General features: G+C 34.5%; 1 protein-coding gene across 1 annotated transcript; it reads right to left on the bottom strand.

The window, feature by feature from the left end:
- Window positions 1–795: 795 nt before the first annotated feature.
- On the bottom strand, window positions 796–15602 carry LOC108364174 (cuticle protein 8). Its single transcript, XM_017617765.1, has 3 exons — window positions 15401–15602; window positions 3328–3453; window positions 796–3256 (listed from the first exon to the last, which is right to left on the bottom strand). Exons 1-3 carry the CDS (start codon window positions 15404–15406, stop codon window positions 2978–2980), a joined length of 411 nt encoding a protein of 136 aa, XP_017473254.1. The 5' UTR covers window positions 15407–15602; the 3' UTR covers window positions 796–2977.
- Between the last annotated feature and the right edge of the window lie 3323 nt (window positions 15603–18925).

Below are 18925 nucleotides of genomic sequence, written 5' to 3'. Positions count from 1 at the left end.
TTATTCCTGTTCCCACCTCGTCTCAACATCTCATGTGTACTCTGGACAATTCTACAGGAACCAGAGCCGGTCTTGAAACGATTTGATTGCTGCCTTATTTTCTGTCAGCATCTCAAGCTCTTCGCATTCACGTCTTTCTTCGCCTTGTTTCTTTCTTTTGAGTAGACGTCGCTCGCGTAGTTATTGGCTGCAGGATGGCTTTGTATGCTGCGTATTTCTCTGCAGCAGCCGCACGGCACTCTTCGTCTTACCAGCTGTTCCTGCGTGGAGGTAGTATCCAGCCCTCTCTTCCGCACCTTGACTGGCAATGTTGGCTCCTCGTGGATAGAAAGTACATCATGGATGCTCGAAGCGTATCCTTCGTCTATCGCAACATGATCTATTTGGTTCTTCGTTCTTTGATCAGGGTATACCAAAAACGTTTTGGGATCGATCTGCTTCTCTCCGTTCTCGGAGGTATTGTCCTGGAGGCTGAATTTTCCGACTGCAAGACCAAAAATGCCTTCCCTGCCCACCCTGGCGTTGAAGTCGACCAGCGCGATTTTAACATAGTGGCGGGGGCAGCGCTCATATGCTTCCTTTAAGCGCATTAATTTCATCGTCATCATAGAGGGTCCGGACATTCCAAGTGCATATCCGTAATACTAACACCAGAGCGTTTCTTACAGGAAAAAAGGCCTCTTGAGTTTTTAAAAAAGTTTTTTATTTTGTTTTTATACATTTCATGAGTGTGTATTTTTATTTTTGTTACGTATTTACATTTGTATGTATTTACATTAACACTTTTTCCTTTTTTCTTTGCCGTTCATTGAAAATATTTTACATTAATTTGTAGACATTTTATTAAAAAAAAAATACATGAAACTATCGTAGGTACAGCACAATTAGTTGGAGAACATTGTAGGCCCTTGGCTAACCACAAGGCGTTCACAAACACTTATGCAAACATAAACAAATTAATAATGTATGTAAAATGTATGGTGTTGGTTTCCATTGCTTCATAAATGATTATAATTAAATTTACCATTAAAAAAAAAAACAAAGTTAAAATACAAGTACATTAAAAACATTATAATATAATACAAAAGAGCGCTCATGAGTGATACAAGTGAGACGAGATGAGAGAACTTGAGCGCCTTTTTGAGGAGAATAAGTGAGAATATAAGAAGCAAGCTATTCATAAATGTCACGGAAAAGGCTTCACAAATAAAGAAATTTTAGATAAGAAATATGAGTAAACTGAAATGAAGGAATTAAGTATCAGCTTAAGATAGGTTGATTATTATGTAGTCATAAGTATCAGAAGACAGACTGTTAAAGTAAATTAAATGCAAATGACAAGATTCTAGACAAGTTATGTGACGACTATCGAGAGCGAGCTGGATACAATAAAAAAATAAAGAATATTGAATGTTTGATGATAAATGAGAGCATCCAATTTTTTTTTGTTTTACTTTTAATGCACAGTGACCGGCTCATTTATACGCAACGGATTGTAACGCATGGAGTTCTAATTCATGTGAGTGGAGTGGAGCGATGTTAAGCACAAAGAAACTAGAGAGCGAAATTATTCACATGTAAAATTCTTCTCGGAACTTTGAAAGATGGCACAAATAAATTTCACTTTTTCTTCCCTTAATGTTGCATACTTATTAACCCGATGCCAAATCATCTGAGAAATTACCCAAATTTCTTTGAATACATGGGATTTTGTACAGGCATCTTTAAACTTTTTAAAACCCTATCAGTAGCTCGTTTCTGTAACTCATCTCTACCGATTATTTCTCTACTGGTAGAGAATATACGTTATCCTCTACTACTCATAAGCAGTAGAGAAAAGGGCGGCGAATTCATAACTCAATTCGCCTTGGTAGAGAATTGTTACAGATACGAGCTGCAGAGATGTAGAAGCTAATTAGTAAACATTTCCTAATTTAAGAAAGTATAATAGCCGATTTCACCAGCAGTTTAAATGGAAAGTGATTTCTTTTTTCTCTTCTGTCAATTTTTCACTTAAGTTGCTTTCCTGAAAGTAAGTCTTGAAAGTAAATATCTAGAAAGTCTTAGAGAATGTAGTAACATAAATATTTTACAAAAGTGTAGAAAAAGATATAAAAAGCATTTCTGAGTATTTATGAACGTTTAGCTTTAGGATATGGGATGTGTTACTAGACCCTAAATTCATTCAAGATAGTGACAGTTATGTGAACAATTTCACTCTCTAGTTTGAAAGCCGAAACCAAGCTTAAAAATAAACCTCACTGTTTGAAAATATGAAAAAAAAGTTTGAATTAGAAGAAGATATAACTCATTAGATAGGCATTGAAAGTTTGTAAAAGAGAGTTGAAAATGAAAAAGTCTGTGTGCGAACAAAAGTATAGTTAAGAGAAAGAAAGTAAGTCCCTACATTACATAATATGAACGATGATCTCCATTTTCGTCTACTATTACTATAACTACTACTCCTTCTTCTTCTTCTTCTACAATATTTGTTTAATAAAATAAAACATATATACGATAAACTTGTTAAACTACGAAGAGTGAGTGAGTGAGTGAGAGAGAGAATGTAATATCATTTCATTTCATTTGTTTGTTCTATTCCTGCCTTTTCAACATTTTAATCGCTTTCATCGCCTTTTGAATAAACCCTTGTTTAAACATTAATTATCGATTAGTTGCATTTAAAATCGCTTAACATATTATTCGATAAATGCAAGTACCCGTTTGCATTGCGAGTACAATGATTGATTGAGTTAATGAGTATGTGAGTGGGTGTGCAAATATTGTAAGTGGCTGGGTGGCGAGTGGTGAAGAGGTGGCTGTCCTGTTTGTAAGATCGTTTGGTCAACCCCTCGACGTTATAAATCACGTACAGCTTTCCAATCGATTCCAAAATCCATTCAATTCTAAAACGATCTTATTTTCAAGTTCCAAATCCAATTCTTCCAAACGTCATTCGGCCAAACGGTTAGCCCATTTAATAGTGATGCAGAAGCGGAGCAGGCGCATGTGCCAGTAGAGGAGCGTGTGCCAACACCGGGGCATGAGCGATTACTTTGGGTGCCGTTTTGTGTACGACAGCGTTGAATCCGTTGTGATCATCAGCAGTGTAATCAACAGTGCGCACTGAACCATCGGGTTCGACGAGCGAGTATTGGCCCTTTACTACATCGCCGTCACGTTCTTCGGCTTGCGATTTAATGTCACCAGTGTGCGGATCTTTAATGCCATAGTTGAAAGAGTATTTCGGGTATGCCTAAATGAAGGAAAAGAATTTAAGTATGCAAAATAGACTTATTTTTTGTATTTAATAAACATTAAACAAACCACAGGCTCGGCATGCACAGCGTGGGCTAAAACTGGGGCATGGGCTAACAGCGGCCCTGGATAATGTCCATACTCTATGGGTACAGCTTGGGCGGCAGCAATAAGGAGGACAATAGCAATCAAGTACTGTGTACAAAAAAAGAAACAAATTTTACATCTTTACTATTTATTGAGTACATTTGTACTAAAGGAATGAGTGGTAACTATTTTCCTTTGAGAATTTACACAAATTGCTTGGTAAGCTGTTGACAGCTAAGATTATTATATTTACACTCGTATATGTACATACTACTCAACTAGCTAGAAATTCGCTAGAAGCTCACTATTTTCCAACTATGTAGTGTTGTAGAGTGACTAAATCTCGACTACTTAACATTGCTAACATGATTTTACAAATCGTTCACCTTTTTTGCCTTCATAACTTAGATTCGGCTAAAACTATTTTTATTCTGCGTACAGGAGTCCAGGCCTGTGGGGAAAGTTGTTGATCTTTGCTTCTAGTTAAAGCAGCTCACGATTTGCGATGTTTACACGAAATATCCTCTGGGTAGCAACCGTACTTACCATCCACTTGGAAAAATCTACCAAAACTGTGAAATATCTACCAATAACTTTTTAATTGGTTATTGTAATAAAAACTATAGTTTTGTTATTTTTTCCGTTATTTCAAAAAGAATTCGAACTGTGTTTAAGGAAATTTTTATTTTACTAATTATACGATGTTTGCACTATTTCCTGTAAAAACATCAATCGGTTTTTTTTACATGTCATTGGTACAACACTGATTTGGCTGGAATATCACTAAATAATTGATAAAATCTATACATATTCAAATATTTCGTTGTTTACTTCGATTTTTTTTCAAATATAAGGTTCTTTGCTTTCACCGCTTTCTGTTTTTGTTTTCACCTGCAAATCAGCTGATCGTTTGACACTTTTCATGAACGTACAGGAAAAAAAACTCCGGACTAAATCCTGTAACTTCTGACTAGGAATAGTTGCTCAGTTACTCTCTCAAAGGTGTTCCCACTTACAGGTTTTATGTCAATAGGAACGACTTCCTGTAAGTTCTGACTAAATCCTGTAAACTGGACTGCTATTGGAACAGACTAATAGATAAATACAGTGACTCAAAAAACCGCTTGGTAATTATTTTATATTCACCTTTTTCCAAGCAAACATTTTTTGGTATTTCTTTATAAGAATATTATATATATATATATATATTATAAGAATAGTGCTTGGCACTTAAAAATCAAGGATTCAAGCTAAATACAACATTTGGAAAAATTCAAAAAATTTTATTCTAAATTTCGAACATTTCACTCTGATTTTTTTTAACAATTTAAGGTATGGAATTTTATAGCCTATAATATTTGAGCATAACCAACAATGTGCGCCTAAAAATTCCCGTTGGTATTTTTGAATTTTTTTATCGCCAATATTTTGTGTTTTTTTTTTTTGTTTAACTATTGCCGTAACTGTTTAGCTCATTATACATATACCACCATGCGACAGTAAATTTTACAGACAAAAATCAATATGTTTACTCCGACGTCAGTAATTCAAAAATGATTTTAAAAATTCAGTGAAATGTGCTAAGAGAAGAAGTATAGGTATCTAATTAAAGAGGAAATTCTGTAGAATTTAAGCAGATTCAATGCTTTAGTGCGTAAGGACTGGTAAGTATTGAAAAGGTCTTTCTAAAATTGTATCCTTGAAATTTCGCAATATTTGTTTTTGAAAAAATTATTTGTTAAGGACTTATATAAAATCGCTAACAACCCCAAATTTCGTCCTTCTAACTTTATCAGCTTAAAAAGTTACCCATTCGTCCTTGTGAATCCAAAAAAAAAATTTTATTTTTATTAATTAATTTTTTTTTAAATTCCAAAGAAATTTCCTCTTTCATTTGGTACCCATATTTTTATTCTACAATGCATTGAATTTTTTAAATAATTTTTGGAATTAATCATATCTTCCAAATTACGAAGTCCTTTAAAATAAATCCTGACGTCAGAGAGAAAAATTAAAACGCTACTTTAAAAAAGTAGGTTTAAAACTCATTTATTTATTATTTAGAAGAAATTTTTTCGATTTAAATTGTGGAAAAGTAATGAATATCTAAATCCCGAGACTAATCCCGGGATTCCGGAATTGTGATGACATCCCCAAAATTCCGGGATCACAAAGAGCGAAAAAAGTAACATCCCTAGTAGTTACGTAGCTGTCCATTTTTTCTTGTTATTTAAGAAATCATTTAAAATAGTTAGGCAATCAAAAGCTCCTCGGAAATCCAGTTAAATGAGTTTTGAGTGGAGCCAGATATGTTCGCCTTTTATCGATACATATTTATACGTATGTATATAAAAAGTGTGCATTATAGCATTCGAAAACGAATGCAATAAAGTAGATAGCACTTTTGGAAAGAAATTTGTAATGAAAAGATAACTATGAAAAATGAAACGATAACGAAAGTTTTTTTTTTAATTTTTCAAACAAAAATCCACCAAAATGAAAAAAATATCTTTATTTACATATCTTTTTATATCTCAATTTATCGTTTTTCTTTATTTTTTTCAGTTTTGGTAACAATATACCAAAGTGGCAACCTTGGACTGTTCATCCGTTCGGAAAATTGCTAATTATGAGAAGACGAGCCCCGCCTCCCTACTGCAGCAATAGGTTGTGCGCTGAGCTTGGAACCCGCCTCGTGAAAAGAAACTCAACGGAAGAACCAATCAAGCATCGGATGATACCAACGATTGAGGGCGTGCACGTATGAATTTCCGGACTCATAATGGGGAGGATCTTCTCATAAAGACAAAGACTGACATCCATCTCCATCCAGGACATGCGATGGACAGGGCAAGGTATACAAAATTTTGGATCTTGTGATGTCTACTACAGCTGCCATGCACAACTTCCATGGGCCGGTGGAAGTTATTTTAGACTTAATTTCCACCCTAATCTGGAAAATCTTCCATTGAAGTTAATTCAATATAAAATTTCCATCAACTATCACATGGAAGCTATGACGTGAATTAACTTCTACAAAAATTTTATCGCCAAAGAGGGGCAGGTCATCTAGTAAGCTGGCTCCGTCTCATTATTATCTGGGATGGAATATCATTTAAGATCTCAGTGCAGCAGTTTAACTTAATAATTGCTTTCATCATGATTTAACCTACATATATATGTATGTATTACCACATCCGATGAGGCGGCTCTTGGAGCATTCGAGAGAAAGATTTTTCGAAATATTTACGGGCATTTACGCGTTGGCGACGGCGAGTACCGCAGACGATAGAGCGATGACCTGTCTAAGCTTTACAGAATTCACATGATACAATTTCGCAAGGATTTATTTTATGTACAATTGATACGGATTTTGAACCTTCCAGAATTGGGAGCTTCAAAAGTGTTTGCATTCGAATTTTTCAAAGAAAACTCTATCAAGTCATTATGCCAAACAATTTTAATACCTACTGGTCCTTATACACCAAAAAAATTCATATGCTTTAATCCTGCAAATTTTCTCTTTAATTTGATACCCACAATGTTTTTGCACATTGCCCTGAATTTTTTAAACAACATTTGAAATAATCATATTTTTGAAATTTAAAAGTGCTTTAAAAAAAACCTGGCATCAGAGGGAAAAACTAAAAGCACAGTTTCACTATATTTGCCCCGTGGTTTCGCAAATATATTTTTGTGTGTAAAATTTACTGTCACACTGTGTACCCAAAAATCAGCGCAATTTTCTTATAACTATAAATTTCCACATTGTTATACTAAAATTTAATCATTTATTTTAATATTGTAAATCCGAAAGTAAGTTTGTTTGTTTATTACGCTTTCACGCCTTAACTACTCAACCGATCATCATGAAATCGTATGCATTGGTGTCATTTAGCCCAGCTTAAAATATACGATAGATTTAATCCTGAATAGAAGAGGGGGCGTGACACCTCCCATACACACGGAATTTTTCATACTGCGTATCTCAGGAGATATTTGTGATAGAGTACTGGAACTCGTAATAGTAGTTTGAAAATAATAAGAAAGGGGTTGCCACCTGTTTGAAAAATCAATTTTTAATTAATTATTCGCAAGCCATCTGAAAAATTAAAATATGGATTTCAAACGAAAGATTGTTAGGAAACCTTCAGGTTAAACATCTAGAATATTATCGAGGTGTTTTACAAAGGTTGCCACCCGTTTAAAAATTAAATTATATTAATTGTAATGAATTACTACCATGTGGGCATCAAACGAAATGTTTTTGAAAACCATATGTAGGAGGGTTGCCACCTGTTTGAAAATCACATGCCACTTGAATTAAGGGAATTGAGTAATTGAAATATGGATGCCAGACGTAAGGGATTTAGTAAGGTTTTAGTTGGAAATGAGTTATTACCATATAGGTATTAATGGATAAAGTCTTATGTATAGCAGGGTTTCCACGTATTTGAAAATTCAAATGCAACTTGAATTATAGGAATTAGGTTATTTGAATACATATGTATGTATGTATTACAATATGAGTGTCAGACGTGAGAGGTTTAAAAATGTTGCCAAATGTATCAATCGAAGTAGTTTCGAAAAGGTTTCATTTCTAAACTACATGTAATGCTCGACTTCTTCCACTAGGCATTAAATGGCAAAAATGGTAAATGACAAAATTGGGCATTAAAAAATAATCGTGTCTTTATGATAAAAAAATACATTTTTTGTCATTTCAATGCCTAATGGAAATTCGGCATAAGTAAGAAAAAATATCACAAGAGAGAGGTTCAAGAAAGTTTTAGTTTGGAAAAGGTGACTTAAAAATCTTAATTCTCTTGTTTTTGGCACAATTTAAGTATGTTGAGTTTTATTGAAATAAATTACACCTAATTAGGCTTGGGTAGTTCTTGAACTAAATGAACTAAAGAACTAGTTCATCACAATGAACTACTGCACTAGTTCGGTATTTTCGGTCTGTACTAAATTTGTCAGTGCTACTATTTCTCATTTTGGATCCAAATATCCATGGCACGAACGTATGATATGAATTACAGATACTTTTTAAAACGCTTTTGCAGTGCTACTACTTCAGAACTACAACAGAACGGTTCCCTCAATATAACAGAAGTGCCCAACTCTACGCCCAATGTAGCCCGAAGAAGCGAAACGAGTGAGGGCGATCTATTTGGCTATAAAACCGCAAATTTTTTCTTGAAATTCTTAATAAAACAAACGTTTTCACTTTAGAAGAAACTTTAAAAAATTTAATTTTTCTTAGTTGAACTGTACTTTTATAAAGAAATAAAAAGCATTAAGAAAAACTAAAGGAAAATTTCCAAAATTTGTTATAATATTACGTCCCTTTTTCCAACACTATTTACAAATGTTTGTAAATTCAAATATTATACATTATTACATATTTCTATGTTATTATGAAAATAAAAATTTATGACTATACGAAGTGCTTTTAAACTTGGATTTAAGAATCTTTAAAACTCGATAATATAATAACGCCTTATTTTAACCAGTTTAATCTATATTTGTTTTGTTTATTTAAAATTTAAAATTTTTTATAAAAGTCTACCTCATTTTACATATAATTAACTGCATTTAAATGCGCATTTCAAAATTTGTACAAAAATTATAAAAATACAAAAGAATTGCAAAACATTTTGTTCGGCATTTTTAGAAAAATTTTTTGTATGCAGTTTTATAGCCCATTAAATTAAAGTAGGATAAAATGCAAGTTTCATGCAGTTACAAAATACCGTTGATTTTCGGGAATTCTTTAAACGAAGCTGGCCTTTTTCTTCCATATAAACAAATTGTCGAACATACTTTGTATGGAAGAAAATGCGTGACACCGCCAGCAAAAAAATTCTAAAAATAAATAAAGTTACTTTTAATCACTTGAAACTTGCACTTTACCCTCCAGTAATTAAATGAGCTATACTTATAAAACTGCTCACCTAGAATTTTTCTAAAATTTCAGAGTAAACAGATTGAAACAGGTTTAAACAAAAACAAATTTCAAAACACACCAAACAATCAACATACTCACGACACTATGGGCCAAATATAGTAAAACTGCGTTTTTAGTTTTAAAATTTTTTATTAGCACTTTATGATTTCAAAGATATGATAAATTTTAAAAATTATTTCAAAAAATTCAGTACAATGTAGAATAAAAATGGGTACCAAATGAAAGAGAAAATTCTGTAGCATTTAAAAAAATTAAAATTTTTTGGGCTCACAAGGACGAATGGGCATTAAAAATGTCCTTTTAATCAATTTAATTTTTTAAGCTAATAAAGTTAGAAGGACTATATTCGAGGACTTTGTCGAGTTTATATTAATCCTTAACATATATTTTTTTCAAAATAAATATTGCAAAATTTGAAGAGTGTTCAAGGATAAAATTTTTAAGGACATTTTCAATACCTTATGCACCAAAATTTTAATATATTCTTTCTCTACAGAATTTTCTCTTTAATTTTATACCCATACTGTTTTCCTAAGTACATCGCACTAAATTTTTTAAATCATTTTCTGAATTACTCATATTTTTCAATTTTCAAAGTCATTTTAAAAATCCTGACGTCAGAGAGAAAAACTAAAAACGCAATTTTACTGTATATATTTGGCCCATGGCTTTGCGAATATATTGATTTTTTTTTTGTGTTTAAAATTGCCTGTCGCGCAGTGTTATGTGTATGTATAATTAGCTAGACATTTATAAAGAAATATTAAATATGAAATAAACAAAAGAAATATAGCAAAAACTGGTCAATATAAGGCGTTTCTATTATTGCCACCATTGCAAATTATAAATCCCGAAAATCCCGAAATTCTTGGCAAATTATCCCGGAATTAACATCCCTAGTACAAACGCTTATTTTCACAGTAGAATATTTTACATTTACACACACACTCCTTTCTGATATTAATTTTAATACTTTCAATATGCTCTTACATATCGTCACCGGAAATTCAAAAAGACGAAACAAACATCGTCGCTGAAATACAAAAAGTTGTAACTAATAAAAAATTCAAAATTAAGGTTTTGATTGATATGATGGATTTCATCGAATTACAGCTTCCACATCATTTTATAAAAAGAAAAAATAAAAAATATTAGTCACGGCTATTTGCATTCCAGTTAAGATGTTGTTACGTCATTTTGCATTTCAGGTGGACGATATGTATCTATGTATGTCTCAATAGCTACTCGAAATTACTCGTGAGAATGGGGGTACCCGATATTGTGTCGAGAGCCCGATTGCTCGATTTCCCGGGTATCGAAATCCCCGGGAATGTGTGTTAGTGCAGTTAGTGTTAACCAGTCATGGATAGAATGGCCCAAATTAAGCATATCTATTAATACGTTCTTACACACCTACTAACGTTCTTTTAATACCCGCGCGTTCACTACATGAAGAGAGGGTATTATAACTTTAGTCATCTAAAAGCATAGACAGATAACAGCGTTGATCCGGATCAATTGGTTAATTTGGAATTATCTCGAGAATTAACAGCAGTTGATCCGAACTTAATTCAGATCATCCGAATTTTTCGATGACAACACTACAGTTGGGTCTACGTAACTGGAACGACCGAGATTTATATTTGGCCAAGGACTGTCACTCCAACAACAGGACCGAAACTCAGGGAGCGTAGAATACAGAAAATATGCACAGCTAGCATGGACATCTACATCTACCTTACCATCGGTAATGCACCCACCACCAACTGCGTGTTTAACTTCCTTATCGACGATCATCGACTTCATAACAGGGAATCGATAACGTCGATAACGATTTTTAATCTGTAGTTAGTGTTAACCAAACATTGAGTAACTAGCCCTTTTTCAGATAGGAATCCGATTTAAATTGAATAAGGAGTTATTTGAATTAGTATGGTGACTGTATTATCGATGACAGACCAGTTTTTCATATTCTTTGCATTCTACGATCCACGAACAAACAAATGCGTAACAAAGCAGCCGATTTCTTCATCCACGGTAGGCGAGAGTGAAAGTTGCGTACTACATTTCCTTAGGATCTGGGTTCGCAGCACGGTTATTATTTTATTTTTTATTTTATTTGATTTATATATTTTACTTTTCTTTCTTTTGTTTTATTTTATTTCAGATTATTAATTTTATTATTAGTTAATAAAAAATTTTAGAGTTTAATTTAATTAAAAAAAGTCAAAAATAACTATGTAAAAACTACATCAAAAAATATAGAAGTTACAATTGAATGAATAAAAAAAATTAAATGAATATTTTACTGGCAGTTGGACTTGAACCCCCGTCTGTAAAGGCAAAATTTTATCAAATCAGCGCCGCCGTTAATCCGGATCAACTTTGCCATCTGTCTATGCTATTAACTCGTTTATGAAAAGTACCTAAAATCTAACAATTTTCTATCAAAATCACAAGTAATAGGTATTAATTTTTATTGAAAAAAGTATTCATTTAGTTAACTTCACACAGACATATACAAAGAAGTACAATGTAAAAGTAGATATAGGCATATTCACTTCAGCTCTTATACATTGCCATCTTTCATTCGATTATGACACGGAAAGACGTAAAGCTTCGTTATAAAACAGATATGCGTTGCAAAAATAGGGAGTTATTTGTTGTTTGGTTGAAAAAAATCCAAAACAAAGGTAAACAAAGGTAGGAGTGTTTACTAGTGTTACCAGATTTTTTTCCAGCCATACGGGACAAACGCATAATTCGTCCCAAAAATACGGGATTTAAAAAAATTTAACGGGACAATTGAGAAATAAAGGATTTGCTTTAAAAGCCCATATATTAACAAAGGTGATCAATTTTAGCGAAGTAATGTTCAGACAATACTTTTTAAATTATACAAAAATATGTATGTGCATAAACATGTATATAAAATTAAAGATTAAAATTAAGCTTACGATCCATGGTCCACAAAATTGTATAATTGTCAAGTGCAAGTTTCAAGTCGCTAAAACTTACCGTTCATTTTTTAGATTTTTTTTTGTGGAGGGTGTTACTCATTTTCTTCCATATAAAAGTCCGTTTTGTTCATGCATTATATGGAGGAAAATTCTAAACACCCTCCACAAAAAATTCTAAAGAATCAACGGTAATTTTTAGCTATATTTCTCTTACAGAGTTGCTTGCAATAATACTCGCTAAGGACCTACTCACAATAGCCGCATTAAACCATGACCATGTTGAGTAGAAGTTTAAATGTTGAAATGAAATTTTCGAACATACGGGAAAAATCATGTTCCGGCGGAACATTTAAAATTTAATGCAAAATACGGGAGGTTCAGGATAATACGGAACATTTGGCAACACTGGTGTTTACCCGATTTCGAACGTTTTCGATGCAGAGTTAGGCTTAATGATATACATAATTGAACCAAGTTAGGTAAAAATCGCTAAAGTGGAGACCGAGATATAACTTTGTAGTCATAAAGTGGGCGGTGCCACAACCAATTCCTAGACGCCTATAGCAGTCTTATATATTGTTAGGAGATTGTTGTAACTATTAACTCCCTCAAAGTAAAGCGTCCTCAGTTATTGAAATATCAGAGTTTTCGTATTTCTGAAATTTACCGTTATACGTGAGTCGGGTGTAATTTTAGTCCGGTTTGAATATTTTTCAACAAATTGCTATTATTAAGTGCGCCGAGTTTGGTAGAAATTGATAAATCGGTTACCCAGATACACATTTGTGGTCATAAGTGGGCGGCGCCACGCCCATTATCAAAAAATTTATAATCTAATTCTCTGATAAGTGGTTATTGCAATCTACGATTTTAAGTGAATTAGCTCCGGTTGTAACTGATTTATCGCAGTTTTCGTGTTTCTGTAAATTACCATTATATGGCAAGTGGGCGTGATTATTGCCCGATTTCAAAGATTTTCAACAGATTTCTTTGCTAGATCTTACCCAGAGCTCGTACCGAGATTGGTAAGGACTGGTGAAGCGGCTACTGAGATACAGCATTTCATCATAACTGGGAGGGGTCACGGCCATTTTACAAAAAATGCATAATAATTTACCACAATTCTACTTCACGTACTAATTTTCAACAATTTGCATCCAATATTTACTGAAATATCGTAGTTTTTACATTTTTCAAAAATACCGCTTTTTGGGAAGTGGGCGTGGTTACAGTCCGATTTGGGCAACCTACATACCAAATTTCGTTGTGATATCTAAATTTTTGCTGAAGTTATCATATACACGGTCAGACGGACGGATGGCGCGACGGACGGACAGACAGACATGGCTTAATCGGTTTATCTTTTCATTCTGATCATTTATGTATACATTTGTCTATATCTATCTCGATTCATTTTGGCTGTTACAAACAACAATTATGCGAACAAAGTTAATATACTCTTGTGCACAAAGTGTGTCGGGTAAAAAAAAATTAAGTTACATTTTAATTAATTTTGTATTACAGAGATCGGTTCACTAAGGGCGAAGATATTGAAAATCTAATAAATCAATCTTTCTTAAATCTCAATATGCCGGAAACTTGTTATATCTCGAAAACCGTTCTACTTTCACAGTATGCGCCTATCATATTTGGATTCAGCGGAAAGTTTTACATGGGGATACATCACCCCACATACCACAATTATGAGAATTTTCATTTCTGAAAATTTCTTGTGTCGTATAATTTATTTAGGATCAACAGCATTAAATGCAAACTTTAAAGTCCACTTAAAAACAATCTTCTTTTGATACAGTTATATTCTCAGGTTCTTTTGGATTTTCTGATTAGTTAGATTTTGTCGGACGGTTTATTATACTTTACTAAGATGTTCTTTTTTTAAACTGTATGTCCTTATTCATAACCAGAGAACGGATTTTACGGAAACTGCCTTTTTTCTGCTGAAGGGATAGAGTATATTCCACGTGGACATTCCCTGATTCCGTATATACACAATCGATGTTGCCTTTTTTTGCCTTTTTTAAGATATTTTCCTATTATACCTTTAAAAATATAAATATAATATAAAAGTTTCAAAAGTTCCATATTTAAATTGGACACCATTTGTATCAACTCACGTCGAACGCACGTGGCTGTATTAACGCCCGTTCTGTTTGTGAGCGAAAAACTAAAAATCATAGAATAATTATTTCCGCCGAGCGAAAGAATAAAACTCAAATATAAATTATTAATTTTAATTTATATATTAGAGTAAACTCGAAAAATAAAAATCATTGTAAATTACAATAAGACATGTGAACACGAATACGTGAGTATATTTAAAATTGTTTTACGACGATCACAACTTGTTGATTTTTTTGGTTAAAATTAAAAAAATTATGATTATTTTCCATTCCTGGTTTTTAGTTTTTTGTCGCTGAGGTCTGGATTTCTTTAAGAACATTGAAATTTCAGAGTTATAATAAATTAAAAAAAAAAAAAAACAAAAAATCATTTAAAAACTTTACTGTAATTTATGTAGAATAACAATATTGATAACAAATGGAGGAGAGAAGAGAAAGTGTTTGGTTCACAAGGACAAAGAGGTATCGGAAATTTCTATCAAATCATCTAAAGTGTCAGAAGGCAATATTTATGCTTAAAATGAATTTACACACCGAATTGAATGTAATATATTCCGGACCAATATATGTAAACTTTAATTCACAAGGCAAAACATACAAATGCTAATTGTAAAATACTTCTTGGCTTCGAGACGATGTATTTATCTTCGACTGTGTCCTAATACCCGTGGTAAAGTTCGGATACTCTTATTCTTGGTTAAAAATTGAAATCATCGAGTAGGTATTCACTAAAGTCCTGTGAAGCTGTTTCAAAAACCATTGGGCAATCTTTAACTGTACTCATATTTTTTGGCATCACAACAAAAATAATCTTAAAGAAATAACTTTTTAACATCACATATGGAAATGCACAAAAAGATTTAAAGTTTAAAGGTAGTGCTTTTGGCCATTTTTCTAGTTCGATCAATTCACTAAGAAACACTTTCGAGTCCACTTCTTTTAAGTCCATAACTTTTAGATTAAATATTTCTTTTTAATACCTTCATTTTCACTCGGAATAAATAGAATTTGAAAACAAAAACGCGTACCGAACCCGTTCAAGGTAAACGAATCAACAAGACGGCAACGGGAAGTTCTTGTTTGAAAATAGCGTCACACACACTCTCGATACTTAGCGTTCTGTGAAGTTCCCTCAGCCAGGTGCAGTTAATGTAATTTTGGTGTTGAAACGTTTCGAATCGTTCGCAAGAAACCGTTGAACTGATGTCTGCCTCCAATGACCAAAACCATTTATATACGCAGCTAGGCCCAAAAAGCCCACCAACCGCCGATTTGCAGCCACACAGAGATATGCAGATGCTGAGATGCAATAGTCGATGGTAGCTGGCAGCGCAGCATCCACACTGAGAAGCCGCAACTGAACATAACATAACGGGACAGCGGCGGCAAGTGCAGTGTGGAACTGTATCTCCAACTGCAACAACAACTAGAAGGCGTAAGTACTCGCAACATAAAGCGAATGAATGAAGTAAATGCCAAAGACGCAGAAACATCGAAGAAGAAGCCGGTTGCCGAGAGCAATTTAGCATCGAGCTGCCAACAACAACAGCGAAATTTATGGCAGCAGCAATGGCAGCATAGCTAGCGCGACCACTTTGGTAGCAGCGGCTGTAGCCTGACAACCTTTGCATAAACCTGCCGCATGCCTGCAAAACGTTTGCAGTAAATGTGTAAACTCAAATTCGCTCAGTGCGGAGTTAAAATGAATCGCGTCAACTGCAGAGGTGCAAAGGTGCGGTCAGGTGATGGCAGTCAATTGACAAGAGCCCGACTTAGTTAGCGTACGGGGCAGGTTTGGTAGAAGAGAAGTTTTTGGCGTTTTGTGTTGGCTCAGATGAGATCAGTGCTACAATTGCAATTGGCTGTATAGTGCATGCATGCATTCATATGATAGTGTTTGTGTTGCTGTGGCTATTTTCTGTGTATTTTTATTTTTTTTTTGTTGCACGGTAAGCAAGAATTGATTACATTTCTAGCTAAATGCCGCCAAAATTTGGTTATGCATCTACTATAGCCCTCCGACATAGTCATTGAAAGACATTGAGTGTTTGTGGTACACAAATAATTAAATTTATAATTTTTTTTTTCAAACACGAATATACCTACACATATATATGCGGTATTTTATGACTGTCACAGCATTATCGTTAATTTTGGTACACCTGCTGCTAAACATTTTTACACTTTTTCTATGGTCGGCGTTTCATTGTCTCACTGTCGTTAGATTGTTGTTACTTATTTAACAATAACTATCGATTATTCAATTATTTTTCATCGTTAAATAAATAGCCGTAAAAATGAAAGTGACACTGGCAAGGTTACTTACAATCCATTCAATAGAAATTTGTATAATGAAACTAGGGCAATACGCACACCATAAAAGTAGATAAGGGAACAGCACTTTATGTGCGGTATTTGTGAATGTGTTTTTATGTGTTTGTACAATAGACTGACCCACGCTTCATACGATAGTTTAAGAGGGCGTGTATGTTTCATGTTTCATATCGACGGCTGAATGGAAGATCGACCTACCTCAGCATCCGGTTCAAAAGCGCCCCCTCTGAAGTAGGGCATTCTAGAGCATTTTCTGAGATAGCGCGTTTTCGATCCGGCTACCGAGATAGGTCGATCTTCCACTCAGCTGTCGATATGTACTTTCACTCGGAGACATACATAGTTGTCTTTGAGTGAGTGTCAGTAGGAGACACACACCCTCAATTAGGGTTCCTTTTCAGTGAGAAATCAGGGTATTTCTGATGGCATTAACCTACTGAACCAATTACTGCCCCGAGCTAAAGTGGGGAGATCCAAGAGTTTCACCCCCGCTATCTCCACCAGGTGTGATCCCAAGGGATTGAGATGCTTCGACTGTAAGCTCGGACAGCGATGCAGAAGGTGGTCAATTGAATTCCTCCTCCTCATCCTCATAGTTGCAGCTGCTGCAGCGCGCAAATGTTAGTATTCGCCATCATCGCTGCATTCGTTCAATAGCAAAGTAATCCGTGATGTCGCCGATAAGGACTCGTACTGCAGATTTAAGTTTGAGAGGGTAATGTGTCCATTTCTTACTAAGCTGCGGCCGTAATAATCTTGAGATCTAACAGTCTTCTCGCTTGTTCCCAAGTGATGGCTATAAAGTATTCTTCAAATTGTCTAAACTCATCAGTAAACGGTAGTAGTCCACCTCGTTGACATATCGCATCAGCCGAATCTTTCCCTTCAATATCGCTAAGTCCGAAGACCCAGCAGATAGCGACATTGATATGGCTCATACAAAACCCGAATTTACTATTTGTGATTTTATTGAATCCAAGTTAGCTTGACTATCGACAAGGATAGTATTTTCCCCTCTGGCACCGCGCTATTCAGTGAAAGGCTCTTCGCCTTCTCTACAGCGTAGATCTCTGTTTGGATAATAATATTGAAATCCCAAGCCGGTATAATGTAGTCGGTGTTGGCTTCTATATCAGGTTTGATTCCATTAAGCCGGTCCTTTATCGGGTGGTTTCCCAAGTATTGGCTTCCCGGAGTCTGAGGTCGGTTTTTGCGGCCGTACCATGAACAAAAATATGAAGCGGTTGCAGGTGAAATATCACGTTAACCTCCTCCTAAAGTGTGCTATTCACTGCTTCCGATATGCCGAGACATGCGAGTATTTGCACTTTCTCGCTCTTGCCCAGAGCAATCAATCAAACTAAGGCCCTATTGATCTGATGACTGCCCTGCAAAAATTTGAGGTTCAGGTGGTCCACTTGGTCGTAGTTTTAAAGTATGTGCAAAAGGACCAGGTTGCATACTAGTAATTTGTTATGCTGACCTGAACCACTTCAAACGTAAAAACCTGATATATGTGCTGAACACCACCTCTTCGTGACCCATCGGCAATATGATTCGGTTGCCGAATGTGGACCAGAAGTGGTCCTATGTTATGCAGCGTTGGACCAGAGGTGGTCAGGTCCAATGACATCGCAATGATAATGTTACCATATTTTCTCCATATATTTGGACCATTTTGGTTACTAGTGTTGGTTACAAGGTAGTGTGGTCCTGTACTAGTATTTAACCTAGTCCCACTTTTTGCAGAGTGTGGAGTAAATACCATAGCAGATGTACGGTTAAAGTTCTTTTTCACATGTTGTAGTTAGGCTGCTATTCCCTTCTTATTTCTCCCCACATTTCCGTTCTAGTTAATTTTGGAATCAGAAATGATACTGAGATATTTTGCCTCGGAGGAGAGATTCAAAGTAGCTTCGCCCAATCCCGGCAGAGAAAAATTGGGAACTTTTGTTTTTCTGATAAAAAAATACCAATATTCCAGTTAACTTATACATTGGTAGGTCAAGATTAGTTACTTTCAGGGATGGGCGAGCTTAGGAAAATGAATAATTTAATTAAAAAACAAAATAAAAATAAGAATACATTTTCATTCATCATTCAAGTAATTTTATCAAAAATAATAATATTGAAAAATGTGAGTGCGCGTGATTTACAAAATCATCATCGTG

The sequence above is a fragment of the Rhagoletis zephyria genome, unplaced genomic scaffold (assembly GCF_001687245.7).
Source record: "Rhagoletis zephyria isolate East Lansing unplaced genomic scaffold, Rhagoletis_zephyria_1.1 Rzeph_scaffold_01484, whole genome shotgun sequence".
NCBI classification, from domain to species: domain Eukaryota; kingdom Metazoa; phylum Arthropoda; class Insecta; order Diptera; family Tephritidae; genus Rhagoletis; species Rhagoletis zephyria.
Note: the sequence above shows the minus strand (reverse complement) of the source record. Positions and strands in the feature narration are given on the sequence as shown.